Source organism: Archocentrus centrarchus, chromosome 5 (assembly GCF_007364275.1).
Source record: "Archocentrus centrarchus isolate MPI-CPG fArcCen1 chromosome 5, fArcCen1, whole genome shotgun sequence".
Taxonomy (NCBI): domain Eukaryota; kingdom Metazoa; phylum Chordata; class Actinopteri; order Cichliformes; family Cichlidae; genus Archocentrus; species Archocentrus centrarchus.
In genome coordinates, this window is record NC_044350.1 from 8,870,759 (window position 1) to 8,892,037 (window position 21,279).

At 41.7% G+C, this 21,279-nt stretch overlaps 1 protein-coding gene across 1 annotated transcript in view; it reads right to left on the reverse strand.

Moving 5' to 3' along the window:
* Nucleotides 1–3,848: 3,848 nt before the first annotated feature.
* Nucleotides 3,849–21,279, reverse strand: part of LOC115780303 (dynein heavy chain 1, axonemal-like) — a 35,114-nt gene continuing 17,683 nt past the window's right edge. The window contains 39 exon segments of the mRNA XM_030729424.1: nt 3,849–4,092; nt 4,462–4,696; nt 4,896–5,102; nt 5,398–5,542; nt 6,153–6,283; nt 6,430–6,600; nt 7,214–7,390; nt 7,570–7,749; nt 7,894–8,064; nt 8,241–8,372; nt 8,910–9,068; nt 9,195–9,339; nt 9,454–9,650; nt 9,743–9,894; nt 10,010–10,205; nt 10,350–10,575; nt 10,777–10,937; nt 11,039–11,188; nt 12,854–12,973; nt 13,180–13,305; nt 13,417–13,548; nt 13,982–14,173; nt 14,300–14,467; nt 14,598–14,789; nt 14,896–15,081; nt 15,335–15,445; nt 15,548–15,739; nt 16,866–17,037; nt 17,131–17,339; nt 17,478–17,613; nt 17,810–18,006; nt 18,099–18,329; nt 18,570–18,748; nt 19,133–19,306; nt 19,558–19,715; nt 19,822–19,982; nt 20,093–20,233; nt 20,321–20,419; nt 20,532–20,690. Coding sequence (XP_030585284.1) covers nt 3,971–4,092; nt 4,462–4,696; nt 4,896–5,102; nt 5,398–5,542; nt 6,153–6,283; nt 6,430–6,600; nt 7,214–7,390; nt 7,570–7,749; nt 7,894–8,064; nt 8,241–8,372; nt 8,910–9,068; nt 9,195–9,339; nt 9,454–9,650; nt 9,743–9,894; nt 10,010–10,205; nt 10,350–10,575; nt 10,777–10,937; nt 11,039–11,188; nt 12,854–12,973; nt 13,180–13,305; nt 13,417–13,548; nt 13,982–14,173; nt 14,300–14,467; nt 14,598–14,789; nt 14,896–15,081; nt 15,335–15,445; nt 15,548–15,739; nt 16,866–17,037; nt 17,131–17,339; nt 17,478–17,613; nt 17,810–18,006; nt 18,099–18,329; nt 18,570–18,748; nt 19,133–19,306; nt 19,558–19,715; nt 19,822–19,982; nt 20,093–20,233; nt 20,321–20,419; nt 20,532–20,690 — 6,492 coding nt within the window. The 3' untranslated portion in view covers nt 3,849–3,970.

A 21,279-nucleotide genomic window follows, 5' to 3' on the forward strand; every position in this document is an offset into this window, starting at 1 on the left:
GGGACACAGCCCAAGGAGTCAGCGAGTGAGACAGTTTAATCTTCAAAAGGATTTTGTTTCTTATTGAAAGGCCACATAAACCAGTCAACGATGACTCGACACTCAGACGTATCAGATCTGTGTCAGGGGAAGCTTAAGAAACACTGAGACACACACCTTTAGCTGATAACGCCCACTGAGTTTAACCACACGTTACCTCTCACACAAACCTTGCTTAACACACACACACACGCACACACACACACACACACACACACACACTTTAATTGCTCTAACATGTTTACACTCTATTAAATATTAGTAATTTCAGAGTGCTGGTCTGTATATCTTCATAAAAATGTAGTTTATCTTTACAACTTCTGCCAATAAAGATCTGCTCGCAAAGGCTACAGCAAAGCGGGAAAGTTATAAGCAGGAGTGTGTGTAAATGCTACATGACCAGAAAACATCACAGATTTCATTTTTCCAAAGTGGTACACTGACTGACTGATGCTGACAATCCTAGAATCACAGTTTTTTTTTCTTTTATGATGATAAAAAAAAAACTCACTCAAAAGATGACAACCTTTGGACTCAAGCAGAAAAACACCATATACATTTTTGTATATGGAAAGTTTAAGCAAGATAGTAAAAACATAAAGTTCCTCTGTGCTGTAAAGGCACAGAGAGAGCAGAGTGATCCCAACAAGACACATCAAGCTTGGTTGGTGAGGTTTTAAACCCTCAGGTCATCCAGAGACCTCTGAGACTGATTCATTTGTTTAACTTGTTGGAGGGAGTCTAAACAAAGGTCATTTTTTCCCACACAGCCTTTAACCACACCAGTGGGCATTTCCTTTATGGTTTGGTCAATTTACACACTGAAAGACATTCATGTGTGCACAAGTGTGCTGTAGGGATAACCACAGGCTCCAGACTCACTGATAAGATTTTAACTATGAATGAAACAGACCTGCGGGTCATACAGCGTAACCTGAAAAGGCACAATGTATGGAACAATCACCGGCCAGATTTGTGCTTCTGTCTTAATGAGAGAGCTCACAAACCCAACCAAACAGCGCAGGTCTCTCTCTCCCTCAACCGCTGTCATTAAGTAAGAAAAACAATCAAGATAACTTTAAACCGGATTACATTAAAAGGATGGTTTTGTTCGAGCTCTGCTGCAAAATAGATTAAAGCCATATCCATCCATTACATTTAGCACCGAGAGCAACACTTAATTAAAAACCCAATGGGCCGGCCCCAACTCTGCATCAGATCAGCCGTCATAATTTAGCTTGACATAAAAAAATTAAAATTAGCTTAAATGGCACATCATCCATAACAAAAAATCCGTCACTATGCTCCGCATAATCCCACTCATAAGTAAAGAAGCACACACACCAAAAGAAAAACTGCAGCAGCTACAACAGAAAAGACAGACTGTAACATCAGAAGTGTCTCTTTTGTCGTCTCGAACACCTTTTAACAGGATTTTCAGAGAGCAGAAGACGGTCAGAGGCTTAATGTGGTGCGTTTGTGATGGTCCTTTTCCACTTGGGTCACAGTGATCTGCTGAAAGCTTTCCCTTATGGAATAACGTGGATGCAGTGAGACATCACACACACACACACACGCACAGACACACACTCAAAAAGCCCTTTTAAGAGAACCGGTTTTTTGCGTTTCAGTTCTGTTATTACTTCTGAGAAAAGCAAAAACTTGCTGGATTCAGTTCAGCAAGTTGCCTGAAGATTTTTTTCAGCAATATGAGTCTTTTTGTTTTCAGTAATTCTTTCTGCAGTTATTTCTGAGCAGTAATTGTGTTATTTTCCGGTCCCACCCTAACATGTAATTGTAATTTTCAATTTCCTTCTTATGTTTATCCCTCCTTTTCAAATGTTTGCCTTACTTTCAATCCCAGAGTTGGAGTAAACTCTCCCTTTGACACTGCTGCCTGCTTTGGCAGCTCAGATCCAGATGGATTACTGTAAGCCAGTAAATCTCTCTCTGGGTCTGTGAAGCAGTGGTGACAGGTGACAGCCTGACGACCTGTGCATGTGTGCAGATGCGTGTGAAGGTTTCCACCGCTCCCAGAATAAAGTGTCACCATCAAAATCCGCGTCCCTTTGAAGCAGTGCAACACATAGTTCATGGCTGGGTGACCACACACCCATTAACTTGCATCTGACTGCAATAGGCTGACCTTCCAGGAAACGCCACGAGCCATGATTATATCCAGCCTGCAAACATGTACATGTGAGCTCAAAGCATGTACAGTACATGTCAAACCCAGTATGATCAGCAGGTATAAAACCATCATTACACATGCATGGGCCATATATGAGAACACAAACACTGGTTTCACTGTGAGGAAAATCTTACGTCCATAGAGGTCAAAGTTCTTGATTGTTATCTACGCAAGTTTCCACTCATATATTTTAAACCCACAGGAGAGCTCCTAGATTCATATTCTCAGACCGTTTGGTACTTAATGACCTGTATTAGGTTATCATCAAATTTAGAGAATCAACATGTGATATAAACAAACACACAGACCCACCACCAAAATCCAACATAATAGACTGACGCCTGTTGTTCCAAATAGACTGACCAATCAGAATAGCGGGCAGCTATGTTTTAATATCTAAACAAATTGAAAGATGAATTTGTATCAGTAACGTTTGCACCTAAAGCAAGTGTTTGTTCTTTCAGCTGGGATGATCTGGATCTATCGTTTAAAAAGCTAAAGAGTCTGCAGTTATGCTGTGAGGGTGTCAGTGTCAGTTTAAGACATAGTCCTGTAAGTGTCTGATGACTTCAATACCTTCAGCGCGCACTTCTCTCCAGTTTTCTTATTAAAACACTCCAGGACTTTGCCGTTGATCCCCAAGCCCAGAACCTGGCTGGAGACCCTATAATCGTCCGTTACTGCGTTTCGTTTTATGTCCAATTTGGGATAAGCGGGCATGGGGAAGTGTGTGGACTCGGCGTCCTTCTGGTCGGCGGCTGGGGGCTCTGCCGGCTGCTGCTGCTGCTGTTTGTCCCGGGGCCGGGGAGCCGGGGAGTCCGACTCTGCCTCGGCAGCACTTGGCGGTTGGGGAGCTTGTTCCTTTCCTTTTCCATTTTGCAGCATGTTTCACACCGACTTGTCGTCAACAGCGGTGCTCAGAAGGAGAAAGTGTGAGTAACTCTCCGGATTACTGCGATGACTCCTGCCGTCCTCCGGTAAACGCGTAAAGCTGAGACCTCTAACGCATCTGCCGGTCCTGTAAGGACCCCACGCAGTGATTCCACTGGATCTTCAGAGTTTTATAATTCACTCAATTTGGTGAAACAACACAACAGTTTTCTTTCATTAAGGCTCTGTAAACGTCACCGATCTCGGGCGGCTCTGCGCAAATTAATCAATTAAAATAAATTAATTAATTAAAAATCATTCTTATTTGGGGGAGAAAAAGCAGTGGCGACGATAATCTGTTGATCTCGGTTTCCCGTTGATCTTGAGTCCTCCAGCTGTATTCACATGGCCAGACACTGTCACAGTAGTTTAAGCGCCACCCTCCTTCAGTCAAGTCCTATTTCTCAAATGACCTATGCGGCCGCCTTAAAGGAGCAGGACGCATATTCAAAAAAACAGTGATCACTGTGGGGGGGCATAAACTGTAGAGGTGAAGCTAGGTAAATGTAATAACAGTATATCTGGCTGTGCAATAAAACAAATACAAAAAAACCGCAGAGATTACTTTCTGTTTATAACCACTGCAACAGGATCCAATTACCAAGTGATTTTGTGAAGTTAAATAAGCACAGAAGAGAATGCTGTTTTAATAATGCTTGTGAAAAGCAGTTTATTAATTAAACAGATTAAGGAAGAGTTTCAAATAACTAATTTCTGGTGCCACAGGGTGCAAATAGAAACCTTGTTTTTTTTTTGATTGGTGTGTTTTTGCATGTGGTTTTGCAAGTACATGAAAAAGTGTGCATGTGCTCAGTAGTCCAGTGCACAGATGAGTGCAACACCCCGTTTGATCCAGTGCTTCTGAGTGTGACGTGTTGGCAGCTCCACCGCGATCACATAGTTGGTAGAGTGGCCGGTAGTAGACAGAGTCCCTGCGAAAGCACACAGAGCAGTTCAGTGACTGAAAGAGGGAACTGTGTTAAACTGTTTCAGTTTTTTCACCGTTACACTGAGCGAAGAGTTTGTGAGTAGTCTAAGGTGCCAGCCCAAGACGTTGGCTTTGTGCGGTGGAAAATACTGAGCTGCACTTTCAGATGCTTCATGAAATTGGACACTCCACTGGAGTCTATTTTGGGTGAGTAATAAAACCAGCAAACAGAGATGCACACAAACGTATGACGGCACACCTACTGACAGAGATCGTAACTTGAGCAACAGTCTCACAAACATGGAATTTTTTTCTAACTAATTTTTTCTCTAACTAATCTGAATCCCCTCACTCATTTCCTGTATATACTGACCGGCTCGTGTGAGCGTCTTGTAGATAGGGCATATATAGACCCCTGAGGTCGCAGGTTTTCGGTTGGGTTTGGGGATCAGCCAGATGACGGCCATTTGAGTGTAGAGCTCCTTGGGCCTGGACTCTGTGAGATGACCTGCCTTGTTATCCCAGCAAGCCCCCTCCAGGAATAGACCATGAATGTAGCAGCCTGTGTCTGGCATTTCTGTTATCTTTGACACTGACTTCACTATTACCTGAAAAATAAGGTATTACAAAAAAAAAAAAAGAGGGTCAAGACCAGTGGAAACCATCTGCAACCTAAGGTTTCAAAGTGATTACAAATATAACAAAAGACAGTAACAGTTTATACACATACAGATTTGAATCAGCTTTCTAAATCTGTAGGGCTATTCTTTAAAATATCACTGCTAGTGAGGCAGCCTACGGTCTGACCTCAAAGTCAAATCCAATTGTGTCAATTGAGGTGCTGGAGCGACGGGCGTAATTCTGCAGGGTGCCAGTGAGAAAAGCCTGTGGGAAAAAGAAGCCGCTAATCCAGAAGACAGGTGGAATGCCATTAGAGATCCATCTCTGGAGGAAATTGATCCTCTGAAGTAGGTCTGATACCCAGGAGGCCAGAGGCTTCAGAGATGGGTAGGCCTGGAGAAAGAGAGCAGGTGAGGCAAAATGTCGCATAGGACGTACGCTCTGTGCATTCTCAGAAAGAGGAGGACAGAAACGTCACCAAAGTTTATTAGATTTTCTCCCCAGTTTCAAATATTCAAGTCTCAACTGTACGCAATCCAGCGATACAGAAAAACAGTTAATAAAAGGTTGATTCTCGAAAACACACCTTTCTGTTACTGGAATTGAAACAGAGGAGAAAGCATTCAGATGTGTAGCCCATTCTCCAAAGTGCATCACATGTAAAGTAACAGTTGTGTGTGTGCCTTGCCTTGGCTTTCCACATATCAGGCACCACATTGTTGAATAAGCTGCGTGCCATGAGCTCCAGTTTAGATGACATCACCACGAAACCTTTCAAAGCTTTCACAATATCACCGAGACTCCGAGAGATGACCTCCAGCAGCTTGTTATATCTGAAAGATAAAAAAAAAAAAAAAATTCCTACTTACTAAAGCACTAATAACTATATGGTCACACTTTTCAGTGCAAACATAATGACTGGAATTATATATTAAACTTTTCAGAAAACCACTAATTGGTGTCAGTTGATGAGAGGCTGCCAGATGAGGTTGATTAATTTCTTTTTGTACATAACTGCTGCTAAACAGATAAGCATACACCTTGCAGATGGATGATGAAATGATGCTGTATGTTTTATTTTTTCTGGATTGTTCTTGAATATAACATAAAACCTTACTTAATGGAAAGTTTAAGTTTTACTATCCCATAGGAACAACAAACAAACTGAATTTTTGTTGATTGATACGAACGACTCTGGAGATACTATGTTAGATTCTGAGATTTCAAGCTTCCAGATTCACTGTGGACAAACTGCAGACATCAGCTACCTCAGCTCATATAAAAATATGATTACAAAGTTATTGTTTTTTTTTGCAGTAAATGTTGACATCTAGTTGAGTGGTATTCCTCTTAAAACCCTTTTTAAAACTTTACAGCAGAGTGAAATCACATTTTTTTGTAATCCATGTCATTTGCTGCCATATAGTTACAGCTTAATGTTACCTGATGACCTCCTGGACAAGTACAGTGTTCATGGACTCCTCATACAGGACCGGGTACTTTTCCACCACTTCTGGAATGTTGAAAGAAGGAGGGATCTTTTTGACAATGACTGCTACTATCTCCTCCACTATCTATAACACAGAAAGAGACACAGATCACAGACAGCACATCACATGCCCTGCACCTATCAAGCTCTATTTAATTAGTAAGCAATCAATAGCATGGTGCAAGTGGTATTAATAAAAACATCAAAAGAGAAGTGAATCTGTATCTGCACCTCTTCAAGAGTTTTACCCCCAGCAGTTGCCACTCGGGGCTGGAGATGAACCACAGCTTCCAGCAAGGCGAAGGCCTCATTCTGAGCAAAGCTGATGTTCGCGTTGTCATGGAGACCAAAGATCTCAGGTGTGTCATTGATGGGCAAACCACGAATGTATGCCAAATAACCCTAGGGTCAGAATTGCCATGACAACAAGTCACTCAGGAAGTCAGTGTTTGACATGATCTGAGTTAACATCTTACAGCAGATTTAAGAAAATATCTTTATTGGACTGCATTTATAGTCCAAGCTTAAATCACAAGCTTTTAGACTTCTCCACAATCTGTACAATGTCACAATCTGTACTCACAGCCTCTCTTGTTATATTCCCTTGTTTGTGAATGGCAGCGAGAAGAGAGAAAACAGTTTCGGTTGTTGTAAACTTGTTAAAGAACAAACTCACACAAAGGGAGACATACTGTGGCATTGCAGTAAATCCTGTGGTAGATATTTTAACTTCTCTGATCCGTGGCAACCTTTTCTGCTCTTTATGGTTGATTTGTATTTGAAGGTTGTGTGACTCATGTCCTACAGGACTGACGTTTCCCCCAGGCTTGCCAAACTGACCCTTACTTACAAAAAATTGTTACAAGTGCAACATTATGTATAGTAAACAGAGAGTTATCCTTTAATTCCCAGGCCAAAAACCCCCCACATAGTTTAACAACAAATGTAGACAAAGGTCACACATCACTCTCATCTACTTATCACATTCTTTTAAATGCTCCTGTGTTTATCTAACCTCGATATTCAGGTTTGTGTCTATTTGCTGGTACACTCCAGACGAAGAGTAGACATGATTACGACTGAGAACAGCAGGACAATAGAAGTCCTCCAGCACGCTGAGCAGGCATCGTCTGTCCCAGTCATCTGTCACACGGCCACCATAATTAATCTCCCCTGCAGTGTATTTTAGAACCTGGACAGGTGGAGGACAGCAATGGGAGACAGACAAATGAACATGCTCAGCACAGGCATATGGACATGCATATTCTCTACCTAAGACCAAAACTTAGTTTTCCTTCTACATGGTCTGTGTTTCTGCTTATGGCTTATACATCAACTCTCTATAGGAAACATTTCACTATCATATTCCACCTTGTACGGGATGTCCTGGTACTCATCCAGGAACATTTTGAGTTGGCTGATACAGATGTTCAGGTCACCATCAGTAAACTCATAGGGAATGTTGAAGCCCAAAGGGCCAAACTTTCGTCTCTCCAAAGCAATGCCGTGGAACATACAGAGCGATAGCAGCAAAGACTTGAAGTCTGCTTTCTAGACAGGAAGGAAGAGAGGAACCACCCATAGCAAATCAATGAACTACATGACAATGCTTTACTATATCTTCTCAAAGCAAAACAGCAGGAGTTAAATATGGGGAGCAGAGCAGAGTCACTGACAAAGAGTTGAGAGACAGACCTTGGTGGAGGAGGAGAGAAAATCATTAGTGAGCCTCATGTAGGCTTTCTGTAGGTTGGCCTTGATGCCCCTCGGAGGTTCAATGGTCATCTTGGATCCATTCTGCAGAACAGACACTGGGAACTTATTGCTGGGAAGACTTGTGAGCCACAGGCGAAAGTCCATGTGTACCTGCGCAGGAAAAGACAGGGTTCCCTTTTACTGTAAAGGAAGCACTCAAATCTGTAAAAGTGATTAGAAAGCTCTGTTCTGGGCCAGTCTAACATACACACACTGAGGATCTGTTTCGTACTGTATTTTGCATCTGGTTTACATTTGTGCCCTTCTGCATATGCTCTTGTTGTCACCTTTAGTGGGTCGATGTTTTCAATAAGTCTCTCCAGTGTAGGCATCCAGCTGGGTGCCAGATGACAGTTCTGGAAAAAGACCCAGTGACCATTTTCCATGGCATCGTGCATCATGCTCTCAGCCCAGGGGCCCTGAATCATACAAATGACAGCATTTCCAATAGGTTTAATCCTTATTAAAGAAGCTGGTCTTATAAGTAATATTTTGACTGTGGGTCTCAATGCATCTCCCTACAGTGAGAAGGATTAGGAGCACTCAATTCAGCGCAGACAGAAATTGAGAAAGGGGTGATACAAAAGCCCGGCATGAGCCAAGATTCTAACTCACGTAATTGCAGGTAATGTGATGCTAATGTATATTGAACGGCCACAGGGAGAGTGTGCTGCTAGAAGAACGTAGCCAGCAAGGTTTAAAGTTTGTGAATACTGAGTCTGGATTTATCGTACAAGCTGCACACGTGGTTGCTTTTTAAGCTCATTTATGGCCCCTGGAGTACATTGTCCTGGAATGGTCATAAATAGTGAAAACAATTAGCACACAAGTATCCATTCTCACCAGGACAAATGACAGTGGCCTGGTTTGGTGTGAAAATGATTTAGAGCAGGTCCTTTGGCTCAGAGAACGCATAAGAGAGAGTGAGAATTCCCAGGCACCATCCCAACACTGACCTGGCCTTGGCCTAGAGAGATGGCACTCATTTTCTTGGAGAACTGCATGACATCAGCAAACTTGTAGAGGTCAGCAGCAGGGTCAGTGCCAGGGGAGAGAACAAAGATCAAGGGAGTAGAGGAAGATGACTCTTTAAAAACAGCAGACAGGTCTGATGTCTGCAAAAGATGGAGAGAGAAACAAGCCATAAATGCTGTTGTCATATACTGTCATATCTTTGTGTCACTGCTCAAAATTGGGTTTTACCATGAACTTGAAAACAGGAGGGAGAAGAAGGACTCTACCTGAGGCTCAATGAAGCGGCGTCCAAGCTGAGCAGAGACAAAATCCTGCAGACCTTGAATGAGGCAGTCAGCCCTCAGACACCGCAGGACCAACAGCTTCTGGAATGAGTCCAGCATGGTGTTCCACGCTCCTGGGAGAGGCTTCCTGTAGGCAAATATACAGACACAAGCACACCTTGTTAGATGTTGACAGCATCTGCAAAGTACAAATGAAAACACAAAGTGTGCATGTGTTAACACGGTGTTTGGCTTTACATGCCTGTGAGGCTGGGAGCTGTCAAAAATTTTCTTGAAGCCCTCCTGATGTTCTGGAAAGCTTTCTGCTAGGTTGCTAAAGTTTTTCAGAGTGCTGAGGCCTAAAATGTCCTGCCAGGCACGCTCTGATAGCCAGCTAACTGGTGGGTTGTTCAGCTCTCTGACAGGCATTCCTCCAGACAGCAGGTAGCGCCACTCAGCCTGTCAAAGACAACACAGTGTCAACAAGCGTACTTGGATTAAATACAGACTGCTTAAAGAACATGGCAGAATCCCTTTACTCAATTACTCACCATATCAATTTTGTTGTCGTTCATCATGATACGAGTACACAGAAGAAACGCAAACATGAGTTTGTGTTTCTCAAACAAGCTGCGGCATATATTGCTGTACAGGCTGAAGGTAAAAAATTCAATGATGTTCCTGATTCTCTCCTTCACTGTATCTGTGTGAACCATGTCAAGAAACACCTGGTTACGTCTGGTTTTCTTATGTGCACATCATAAAACATATCTTCACACACATAGTTCTGTATATAATCTTGGACCTAATCTTGCTACCTGCTCGTTCAGAGTTGGCAATGGCAGACAAAAAGATGCCCAGGAACCACTCCAGAGAGTACTGGTACATTGGGTCAACATTGGAAAGATCTGATACGCAGAAGAAGAGGATCTGTGCACGCACAGCCACAGGGACATACTCCAGACGGGCCGTATCAATGTCCTGCTCTGTCTTTTCTGCTGCCATCACTTTAGCCTGCCAAGAACCAGAAAATGCATAAAAAATAGAGCAAAGGTAGCTTATAAGTTTAATGATGCATTACCAAAATTTTGTAAACAAACTTTTAAAGGAAATTATATAAACATTTCAATGTTCTATAAAGCTCTTCCACTGTCTGACCTTGATTTCTCCAGCTTTGATCTTAGAAGCCTCCAACACTTGGACGAGCTCCTCGTTGTCCACGGGGTTACCCTCCGTGGAGCTGAGACGGAACAATATCTCGTCCTCGATTTCTTTCAGCTCCTGCTTCATCTTGGCATTGCTGGTGATTAGCTGGTTCTTTGTAACCTCTAAGACTTGCTGCTCTTCAGCCACCACCGTCCCCAACAACTGGTCTTGAAGACCTCTGAATATACAGAGAATGCACAGTCACAAAAACTCAGACATTATGAATAACTTTCATTAACAGAAACAGCTTTACAGGAGCCAGGACAGTTACATTAACATCAGTAACATATTTTTTCTTGCCTGATCCTGCCAACCTTATCAGTGACGGGGATGAATAAATTGTAATCACTGTAGATACTAAAATTAAAATGTGTGTTACCTGGGTGACAGGGTGAAGTTAATGAGCGTGACTTTGGCAGAAATCTCTGGAGAGTAGTGTGGGTTTGGCAACTTGGTGGTGAGGTACATCTTGAAAGTCTCATGGTAGTTGATGACTGAATCACCCAGCTTCAGAAATGTACGGCCTTGCTGCTTAAAAGTCTTAATAGTCATAAATGTAAGATAAGCATAGTGATGTGTTAAAAATGTGAGTAACACTGAAATAAAAATGCACTGTCTGCAATAGGTGTACAGGTAATCACCTGTTGTAACAGGACAGGTTCTAGTACAGGATCAAGCTCTTCTCCCACATTTTCTAAGAGGCAGGGTTTACCAAAACAAATTGCATTTTCAAGCCTGCGCAGGAAGTCCCGGTCACTGAGTTTCACAACCTCCAACCTATTGTCCCTTTCCTGGGTAACCACAGGAAACATTTATAGGTAAGCAAGAAATAAAAACTCACTTTAGGGATACATGTGTTCATAACACACTGCTCAAAACATTAAAGGAACACTTTGAAAACAAATCAGATCTCAAACAGAAAAAAAAAAATCATGCTGGATATCTATGCTGATATGGACTGGGTGTTAACAATGAAAGGATGCAACATTGTTGGAAATGAAAATCATCAACCTACAGAGGGCTGAATGACACCCCAAAAATCAAAGTGAAAAACTGATGCAGCAGGTTAGTCCATTTTGCTGAAAATTCATTCCACCAACTCAGTAGTTTGCATGGTCCCCACGTGCCTGTGTGCATGCCTGACAACACTGGGGGATGCTCCTAATGTGACGATGGATGGTGTCCTGGAGGATCTCCTCCCAGATCTGGTCTAGGGCATCTCTGAACTCTTAGACAGTCTAAGGTGCAACCTTCATCCTCCAGGAACAGCCTGCATATTCTCAGCACATGAAGCCGGACATTGCTGTGCACCAGGAGGAACCCAGGACCCACTGCACCAATGTAGGGTCTGACAATGGGTCCAAGAATTTCATCCTGATACCGAATGGCAGTCAGGGTGTCATTGCCTAACCTGTAGAGATCAGTGCGTCCCTTCGTGAATATGCCTCCCCAGTCCATCACTGACCCACCACCAAACCAGTCATGCTGAACAGGCAGGATAACATTCTCTACTGCTTCTCCAGACCCTTCTACTTCTGCCCCATGTGCTCAGGATTAACCTGTTCTAATCTGTGAAAAACACAGGGTGCCAGTGATGGATCAGCACATTCTGGTATTTTATGGCAAATGCCAGTCAGGCTCCACAGTGCCAGGCAGTGAGCAAAGGGCCCACTAGAGGACACTGGGCACTCAGGCCACTCTCATGAAGTCTGTTTCTGATTGTTTGGTCAGAAACATTCACAGCAGTGGATTGCTAGAGGTCATTTTTTAGGGCGCTTCCACAAAGGAGCAGATACCAGTGAAGCTGGTGGCTTGACCTTCTACAGTCCTGTCCAGCTCTCCTAGAGTAACTATCTGTCTCCTGGACTCTCCTCCATGCTCTTGAGACTGTGCTAGGAGACACAGCAAACCTTCTGGCAATGGCACGTATTGATGTGCTGTCCTGGAAAAATTTGACTACCTGTGCAACCTCTGTAGGGTCCAAGTATCACCTCATGATACTAGTAGTGACACTGACCTTAGCCAAATGCAAAACAGAAAAGATGAGGAAGGAATAAAATGTCAATGCCCTCCACCTGTAAAACCATTCTTGTTTTGGGGGGGGTGTCTCATTGTTACCCCCTCTAGTGCACCTGTTGTTAATTTCATTAACACCAAAACAGGTGAAACTGATTAACAACCCCCTCTGCTACTTAACTGACCAGATCACAATCCCAGAAGTTTAATTCACTTGATGCTGTACTCTGATTAAAAGGTGTTCCTTTAATTTTTTGAGCAGGATATTTTTGCAGTTTGTTGCATATCACTGCAGGTACTGTGATGTTGTTAACATATTAAACATGTGCACTGGATACTTTATAATAACAATGCTTGATCCTACAATTACATACTATATACATTCAAATCTCGCAGACGTGCTCTGTAGTTACGGCATGATCACCACAGTTTGACCTCACCATGCTTTTGATCCATTTGTTGGCTTGTCCCTGAGGATCAATGAAGAGGGCCCAGCGCAAAGAGTACTGAGCAATCACACCATTCTCCACAGAAAGGTTGTCCTTGGGCAACCCTGCTATCTATGCACATGGAAATTAAAAATAATATGAATACAATAAAGGAAAACAAAACAAGGCATAAAAAGTAAATTTAATGCTGAAAAGGTACAAAAATCAGTTAAGTCAATCACATAAAAAAATTCTAAAACAGAATTTGAAAGAAAAAACAGTCTCATTTTAAAAGCAGTTGTAATCTGCTTAAGGTCAGCCTATGAACTGCCTCCAACCTGCCAGGAGCGGATCTTGACTGGTTCGCCCAGAGTGCTGATCAGGTTGGGTTCATCAGTGTGTGGAATACTCAGCTCTTTGAAACCTTGCAGCATATTTTTAGCCATGGCTGCCCGGTACTCTCCCTAAAACCAATAACAACAATGACAACAAAAGTAGTGGACATGTTACAATGAGAAATATGGACAGATACAGTATATTATGTGTAGTGCAACAGTTTATTATGATAAACATACAGTGAAGGGTCCCAGGTATGCAACATATCCTGCAGACAGAAGCATGTCACCAGCTACGTTATTGACTTTGTAATCCAAATGTTGCACCGTCTCCGTCCAACGCACTTTTTCATCCGCCAGTCCACCGATAAGCTGGAGAAGATCAAAAATGATTACCGACATTTAAGAACACATAGTAGTTGGTACAGTGAATGTTTCTCTTTGCTTTCTGTCATATAATTGTTTAAAAATTTTTATGTACACTATATGTTATAAACCAACTTAGCATATATACATGAACAACTGCATTAGCCTGTAAGTCAGAGTTCCTGTGTTATGTGTACATAATATATTTATATTATATATTTCTGTTTTAACTTTAGGTTTGATTTAATGCAGCAAACATCCAATATATCAACTATTTGATGTTTGGCACTTACATGTAAACATGAATATGTAGTTTCTAACTCCAATTTACCTGTTATCTGTAAAGTTTTAACAAAGCCTTTGTTTATTGTTTCTGATTGTTTCTCTTGTCTGTTTGGGTTGTGGCTGTAAAGCTGATTTTTCCTTCTGGGTGTCTGACCTTGTCTGCTCTAATGAGGCGAGCCTCACACAGTTGATACTTGTTGTCCAGCTCTTCTTTCTTAGCCAGACAGGCCTGGTACTTGGCCTGCAAAGTGGCAATGCCAGCTTCCACTCCTGCCAGTTTCTCTTTGGCCTTATCCAGAATCTGCTGGGTTACTGCTAAATCCTCTTGGGCTTCCTCGAGAGCTAGCTGTACACATAGTTACACTTTTACTGTACTGATGACTCTGTCATTTGAAAGACATGTTACTACAGCTACTGTATGTCATGCATGGATAACCAACACAGTATCTTAAATGGGGACTTCAGTTTTTACCCGTTTAGGTTTCACAGCCTTGGCCACAAAGTGATATGCATGCATGGCTCGGACCCACTGGCAAATGGAGGTGCAAGCTCCGGAAATCTTGGCAATGGAAGCTGGCTGAAATTCCTCATTATCTATATACGGCTGGACTAAGCTAATCACATTCGCTGGGATGTTATCCTGCAGTATTGGAGGGAGAAAAAGCTGCTTTTATCTCAAAAATCTCAGACCAGGAACATCACTGAAACTTAAAGCATTAACTCAAATCTGAGAAAAACAAAAATAAAGTTCTCAGCAACATCCACTACACCTTATCATATTTGAAGAGACTTTCCAGAAACTTTCCGGGATCTTGGAGCAGACCCTTCCCAGGTTCCCAGTAGTCATCAATCTTGGTGCCAGGTTTCTCCCCAGGTACCTTTTTGGGTTTGATGCCCTTCATAATGCACACTGCCTCAATAACCAGCCTCACCCCTTGAGGAGGTCGCTGCATGGCTCGCACCTATTTAAAAAAAGAAAACCCCAAAAACAAAGAACATACATATGCTGTACATCTACATATAACCTAGTGATGCATATATTAGCCAGTCATTATCAAAATCCCTGACCTCAGTGACATCATTCTTGTTAAGTGACTTGAGGCTGGCAAGGGCAGCATCCAAGGCTGGCAGAGCCTCGTCTAAGTCTCTCTGGGCATCTGCTGCGATGGTTGCTGCAAAACCGGCCTTCTCTGAAGCTTTTGCTTCCTCTTCTTGCACTGACTTGCGGGTCTCCTCTGCAACCACTGTGTCTTTCTAATGATACAGAATCAATTACAACACAGTGTGTATGGTGTGTACAGTGACAACATACACAGCTCATGCAAATACATGAAAGATATGTGAAAAAAAGAAAAGAAAAGCTGAACAAAAGAAATTGGCCGCAAGCAAGCACAAAAAGCTTGCTTTTAAAATGTACAGCTGGGACATTCATTCATATCGGTGTCGAGTGTTGAGTGAATCAAACTGTTAAGTGAGTCAAACTATTCTAACACTATTGTTTTCTTACTTTAATGGTCTCCATGGTGACTTTAGTGTCCTTAGTGGCTTCCTCCAAAAGAGGTCTCATAGTCTCCAGCTCCTCTTGCATTTTACTCACATCTCCAGCTGTGCGAAGAAGCTACAGAGACACCATATAACATATATTCAGCTAAGACTTTTCATTAAATGCACCAATTTAAACCATGAACCATTAATTTTTTGTTATTATCCAATGCCTTGCCTTGTCCACACCAGTATTCATGCGTTGACAAGCACCAGACAGCTCCTGTTTTTTGCATACAATGAGAGCTGAGAAGATTTTGAACAGTTCCAGGTAGCTTTTAGGTGTGACATAGTTGCGTCGAGACAGCTCAGCCATGTACTGATCACTCTTCCTGGCCACCATCTGGTGAATCCTCACACACATTGTTGTCTGCAGAAAGAAATCAATTATGAAGGGATTGTGAAAAAAAATCATTTAGTCTGATTTGTTTTGTTTTGTTTTTGCTTTTCACACAGCCAGTGATTTCACCTTACACAATCAAAGTATAAAATTGTGCTGCAGAGACCTGGAAGCTGCTGTTGTTGGCCTATCCATCAGCATAGAACTCCTGCTGCTGTAAATGCTTTCAAAACTCTATGACTATGTATATTAATGTGTTAGAAACTTTTGAAATCACTCTAAATTCAAATCAGTAGGACAAGTGCAGATGCTGGCTCAGTAAAACAGAAACAGTTTGACAGCAATTTTTCAGATTTCTATTACTATACATTTTTTCTAATGTTTCCAAACAATTAATTTCCATCTGTTAGGTCTGAACCATTTTCTGTACAGTTCCACACAAACAAGGATTTTAGAACAGATGAAGAACTTTCTTAACTTATTTGATCACTTATCCTAAAAAAGAAAACATAAAGACAGATGCTGATATAAGTGAGAATGACTAGTTAACCAAACATACTATTTTAACTACATCTTGAACTCAACACCCTTAGCAAACTGGTTTCAACCTTAGGGTCATTCCATATGAAGCCAAAATCCTTACCGGGTCACCGACTCAGATTTGAGTGAAAATTATTTTGAAAGTACCTCTATGTGTATAATGAACACATGCAAAATTATCGGCCTCAGCTCCAAAGGGTTTCTGCGATATGCCCCTCCAAAATTTATGATGCCAGATTCTGAAAGTATGGCCCAAAATTACCCAGGACACCAATTTTCAGGCTAAGCATATTATTCTTGTGGGAGATGTTGCCTGTTGAAATATTAGAAAATTGAAAATCATGATTCACGAGTTTAAATATAGGACAAGGCACCCAAAGTTTGGAGGGCCATATCTCAGAAACCCTTTGGAGCTGAGGCCGATATTTTTGCATGTGTTCATTATACACATAGAGGTACTTTCAAAATAATTTTCACTCAAATCTGAGTCGGTGAGCTGCTGACCCATTGGTTGAGTTCATATGGAATGACCCCTTAGTCACATATCTACTTGCAAAATGGTACTTCCTGGCTTTGGCAACCTGCACACACAGACACAAACACACAGGCTCCTCACCAGCCCACTCATGACAGTTGTGCTGGCTTCCAGCTCGGGTATCTCTTTAAGAAATGAGGTGGCCACATCCAGGAGAGCCTCCTCCGGCCAGGTGCTGAACCAGTCTATGGTACAACATGTCACCAGCGAGGGAAACTGCCTCAGCCGTGCACGAAACACCTCACCAATGGGACTGCAGAGGAAAACATGAAGATTAGAAATATGAGAAGCGGGAAAGGGAAATTAAACATACCAGAGATGGACATTAAAAATCAGCATTTTTAACCTCATGCAGAGAACGGTGTGAATGTTGCTGCGGACTCTCCTGATGTAGGCAGCCATAAGGTTGGTTTTAGTTGGCTGCTGGCCCAGGTCTCGCACCACTGGCTTCATTCCCGTCAGGATACTCTCCTGCTCGTCTGATGTATACAGGTTAGGAACATCTCCACTGTTCAAAATGTTGTTGATATCCTCCAGGAATGACTCACTCTTAATCTGGTGATTGGACATTTAACTTTTAACAGTGAGTTTAAAATTGTATCCAGGTGTTTTGCAGGAAGTAGCGGCACATATCTGTGTATACAGTTTGCTTCCGCTTCTTAAACAGGAATGTCAGATGGTAAGAATGTATACCTGTGTGTCTACAAAGAGGAAGGTGATCTGCTGGTTCTGGAGGCCTGCACTGAACATGATTCTTTTAATATCTTCTCTCCACTCAGTTTGGCCATAGTTCTTAGAGAGCTCAATCTGGAAACACTTATATTTTGACCTGAATATGGAGAAATGCTTTGTGAAAGCTGGGCCACAACATGATTGGAGCACATTTTGTATGTAACTACTTCTACCTCAACTATCCTTAAATAAATAAATAATGCAACTTAAAATACAAGCAACTAAAGGTTGATAATCCTAAAGCACTGTATCTACAGCTCATATCATGACAGCTATTATTACAGAAATCTCACATATAAGAGGCCAGCTTAGTGAGTGACTGGCGTCCACTGCCACCCACTCCAAGCAGCAGGACATTGCCCAGGGGCTGCTGCAAGATCCGTCTGATACGACACACATGCTCAATGGCATCCATAAAGAGCACAAGCTTCATCTTGGTCATGCTGTTCTGATTGTAGTCTTCCATGTAATCCTTCATTACCTTTACCAACTAGACAATTTAATATAAAGAAACACAATATAAATCTTGGCTTGGAAAAAGTGTGACCCACTTATTTTTAAGATTGGAATAACACCACTCACCTTCTCCTTGTCATCTATGAGTTTATAGACTTTGTGGTCGGCTCCAGGAGCCATGAAATCGCCATACAAAAGAGGATGGCAGGGCACAACCTCTTCAAAGCTGCAGCCAAACTCTTCAATGCAGTCTTTCAGGAGCCTGTTGAACCACTCTTTGTCCTTAGCACACACCAGACGATCCTGGAAAATCCGGCAGCTTTCATGGTACCACAGCTGCAGCAGCTGTATTTTATCCTAAAGCAAACAAACAAAAATAAAGCTAACTTTGGATTTGAGATTTTAAAATAATCTCACCCATCTGAATGTGGTGTAATGTAATGAATTTACTTGTTTCACTGGCTGCACATCAATGTATAAAATCAAGGTCCTGATATGACTTTAGTTTAGGACAGGATATTCCCACAATCACACAACACATCACAATCACAGTGATGTGATTATTTAATAATAATTACCTCATTGTGTTGGACCTACCTCTATCATGCTAGCCTCAGCCATGAGGATGCCCTGAAAGACCTTGGATAGGTCCCTGAGATTGAAAGTGTAATGGGATTTGGCCGGAGTTGGGAGCAGCTGGGAGGTAATGGTAGAGTAGACTCGAATAGTGGCGTCTACAAGAGACTCATTCAGTGGCTGGATTGTTTGTACAGGTTCTGATAGAAAAAAGAGAGCGAGATCGAGAGGCAGAGAGAAATGAGGAAAAACATTAAATTGGAATAGTTTCACAAAGTACTGGTGCAAAGTTGTTGTTTTCAGGAATCATATGAGCTCTTGTACCTGATCAAGAATTCAAAAACACTCCTCTTGTATTAAAGAAACACAAGTATAAAACTGAGTTTTAAGCAACATTTCTATTTTCTGTATCCCTTAATTACTGCCTGGCCCCCTTTTACTCATATATCCATGTGAAAGAGAACAAATAATAAATCAGAAGGTTTTAAAAAAAAAAAAAAAAAAAGCTAATAAAGGTATTCTCAATCCTGCATCCACTAACCGAACGCTAAAATGTGTTCATAAACTGAAGCAGCCCTGCTTACCCATCCAACTTCCTAGGATGGTAGAAAAGATCTTTTTCTTGCCAGCATCATCCATTTCAGTAAAGGAAAGGAAGTTGAAGTGACGTGTCAAACGCTGACTTATGGGGTTTCGCCCTCCACCTGGGGGTCCCATGGCACAGGCAAAATTGATATCCACTAATTTCTTGAAAGTCCCTGTGTTTAAAAAAAAAATATAAATAAAAAAAAAATAAAAGAACCACAATATTGTGACTGCTTCATTTCTGATCCAAAAATACTGAAATAAAACACACATTTTAGTGTTGGAACATTAATGATTAATATTGTAGGAATACCGTTAGATGAGAAAATTGTGCATTGAAACTCAATTGGTCAAATGTTTATATCAAAATATTCATAATACAATTCAACAGGGTAAGAACATGAAATCCGCTGAATGCTCTCACCTATCTGACTCCTGTCGTACCAGCCTCCGTGGTCCATCCACTGCCTCAGCAGTTCAATCGGAGGCTGAGCACCATAGTTCTCCAACATGGGCATGTTTAGGTCATCAATAAAAAAGACAAAGTACTTCCCTACTGGAGGTCCAAACACACCTTTCCACCTGACACACAAGCACATGCACCAATCAAAGGGCGAGGCTCAGAGATATTGTTGCCTTGCAGAAAACATCTAGTTGGTCAAATCTGGTATTTAACAGATTACCGTACCTTTTGTCTAGTTTGCTGTCAATGTAATCTTGAGTCTGATTGGCTGAAGTGCGGGCAGAGAATATGAGGAAGTGTGTGATGTATTCAGCGGGCATGTTTTTTAACAACTTGTCTGACACGGTCAGAGTCTTTCCTGTGCCAGTTGGCCCAATACACAGCACCTGGTAACACATACACACACATTAAACAGTTTATACAGTTTTAATTTTTTAACCTTAATTTCCAACAAAAAATCTTAAAATTCACTTCAGTCAAAGGTAACTGTACTCACAGGTTTCTTATTGGTCAAAAGCATATCCAACAGGAAAGACATTCTCACTGTGTTAGCAGTTGGAACAATAATGTCAGAATAATTTGTTTCTGGTGTGATTACAACACTCTCTGCATATTTCATCCAGCTGACCCACTGGACCTACAGTACAGAAAAAAATGACAGACTGAGCAAATATGCACCTGAGAGTTTAATCTGTCAGCCATGTAAAAATTTCTATTCTTTTACTTTTCCTTCCTCATCTTCCTCGTCATCATCTTGATTACTTATTCCATCATCGAGCCTGTAGTCATGTACCAAGCCTTCCTCTGGAAAACACAACATGATCTGAAAGAGAAATGCATTTACAATATTGAAATAAACTGCTGACAAAAATTCATATAAATTATAATCAAAATAAACAGTATCTGGGATCCCAAAGCAAAGATGGTGATCTGACCTTCTCTTCTGCCATTTTGTTTCTGAGCCAGGCACTGAAGCGCTGGCAGCTAGCTGCATCTCCTGTGGCTCCTACACTCCACACCAGAGAGAAGAAGAACCAGGGCTCGATCAGCTCCTTCAGACGGTTCAGTTTCTTTTGAGGTGGTGGCCTCCCGCTCTAAAAGATGATGAAAGATGTTTTTTTTTCCCAATTTTTGGCCACAGTGCAGTAGAGAGACAGGAAATGGGGGAAAGATATGGGGGAAGACACGTGGGCGACAGGCCAGGACTCAAACCTGCAACGCCCACTTGTGCAACACAGTATAAGCATATGGTCACCGACTTCACCGCTAAGCTACCCAGGCACCCCAATGAAAGATTTGTAAGAAGAGCAAAAGTACATAAAAAGCATTTTCATCATTTTAAAGGTGAAAATGTTTTTGAATAATCAAGAAATATGATGCAAATATTATTAACAGAAAAGCAATAGGTATCGTAGTGTGCAAAAGTCTTGAGCAAACCCTTGTTTCTCTGTAGTTGGTTTCCAAGGACCCAGACTCTTGCTCTCTGCAGGCTTTCTGAAGGTCTTTCAAAGTTTTTTCCTTGAACTTGGGCTGCTTTTTTTTTCAGTCCAGTCCCTGTACCTGACCATTTTTAAAGGAATGTTTTCTTGTTTGTTAAGTTACTTAACTTTGAGCACTGAATCATTCAAGTGTAAAAAAAAGGCACCTATCCCTTGCCAGACTTTTCATATTATGTCCCAAAAA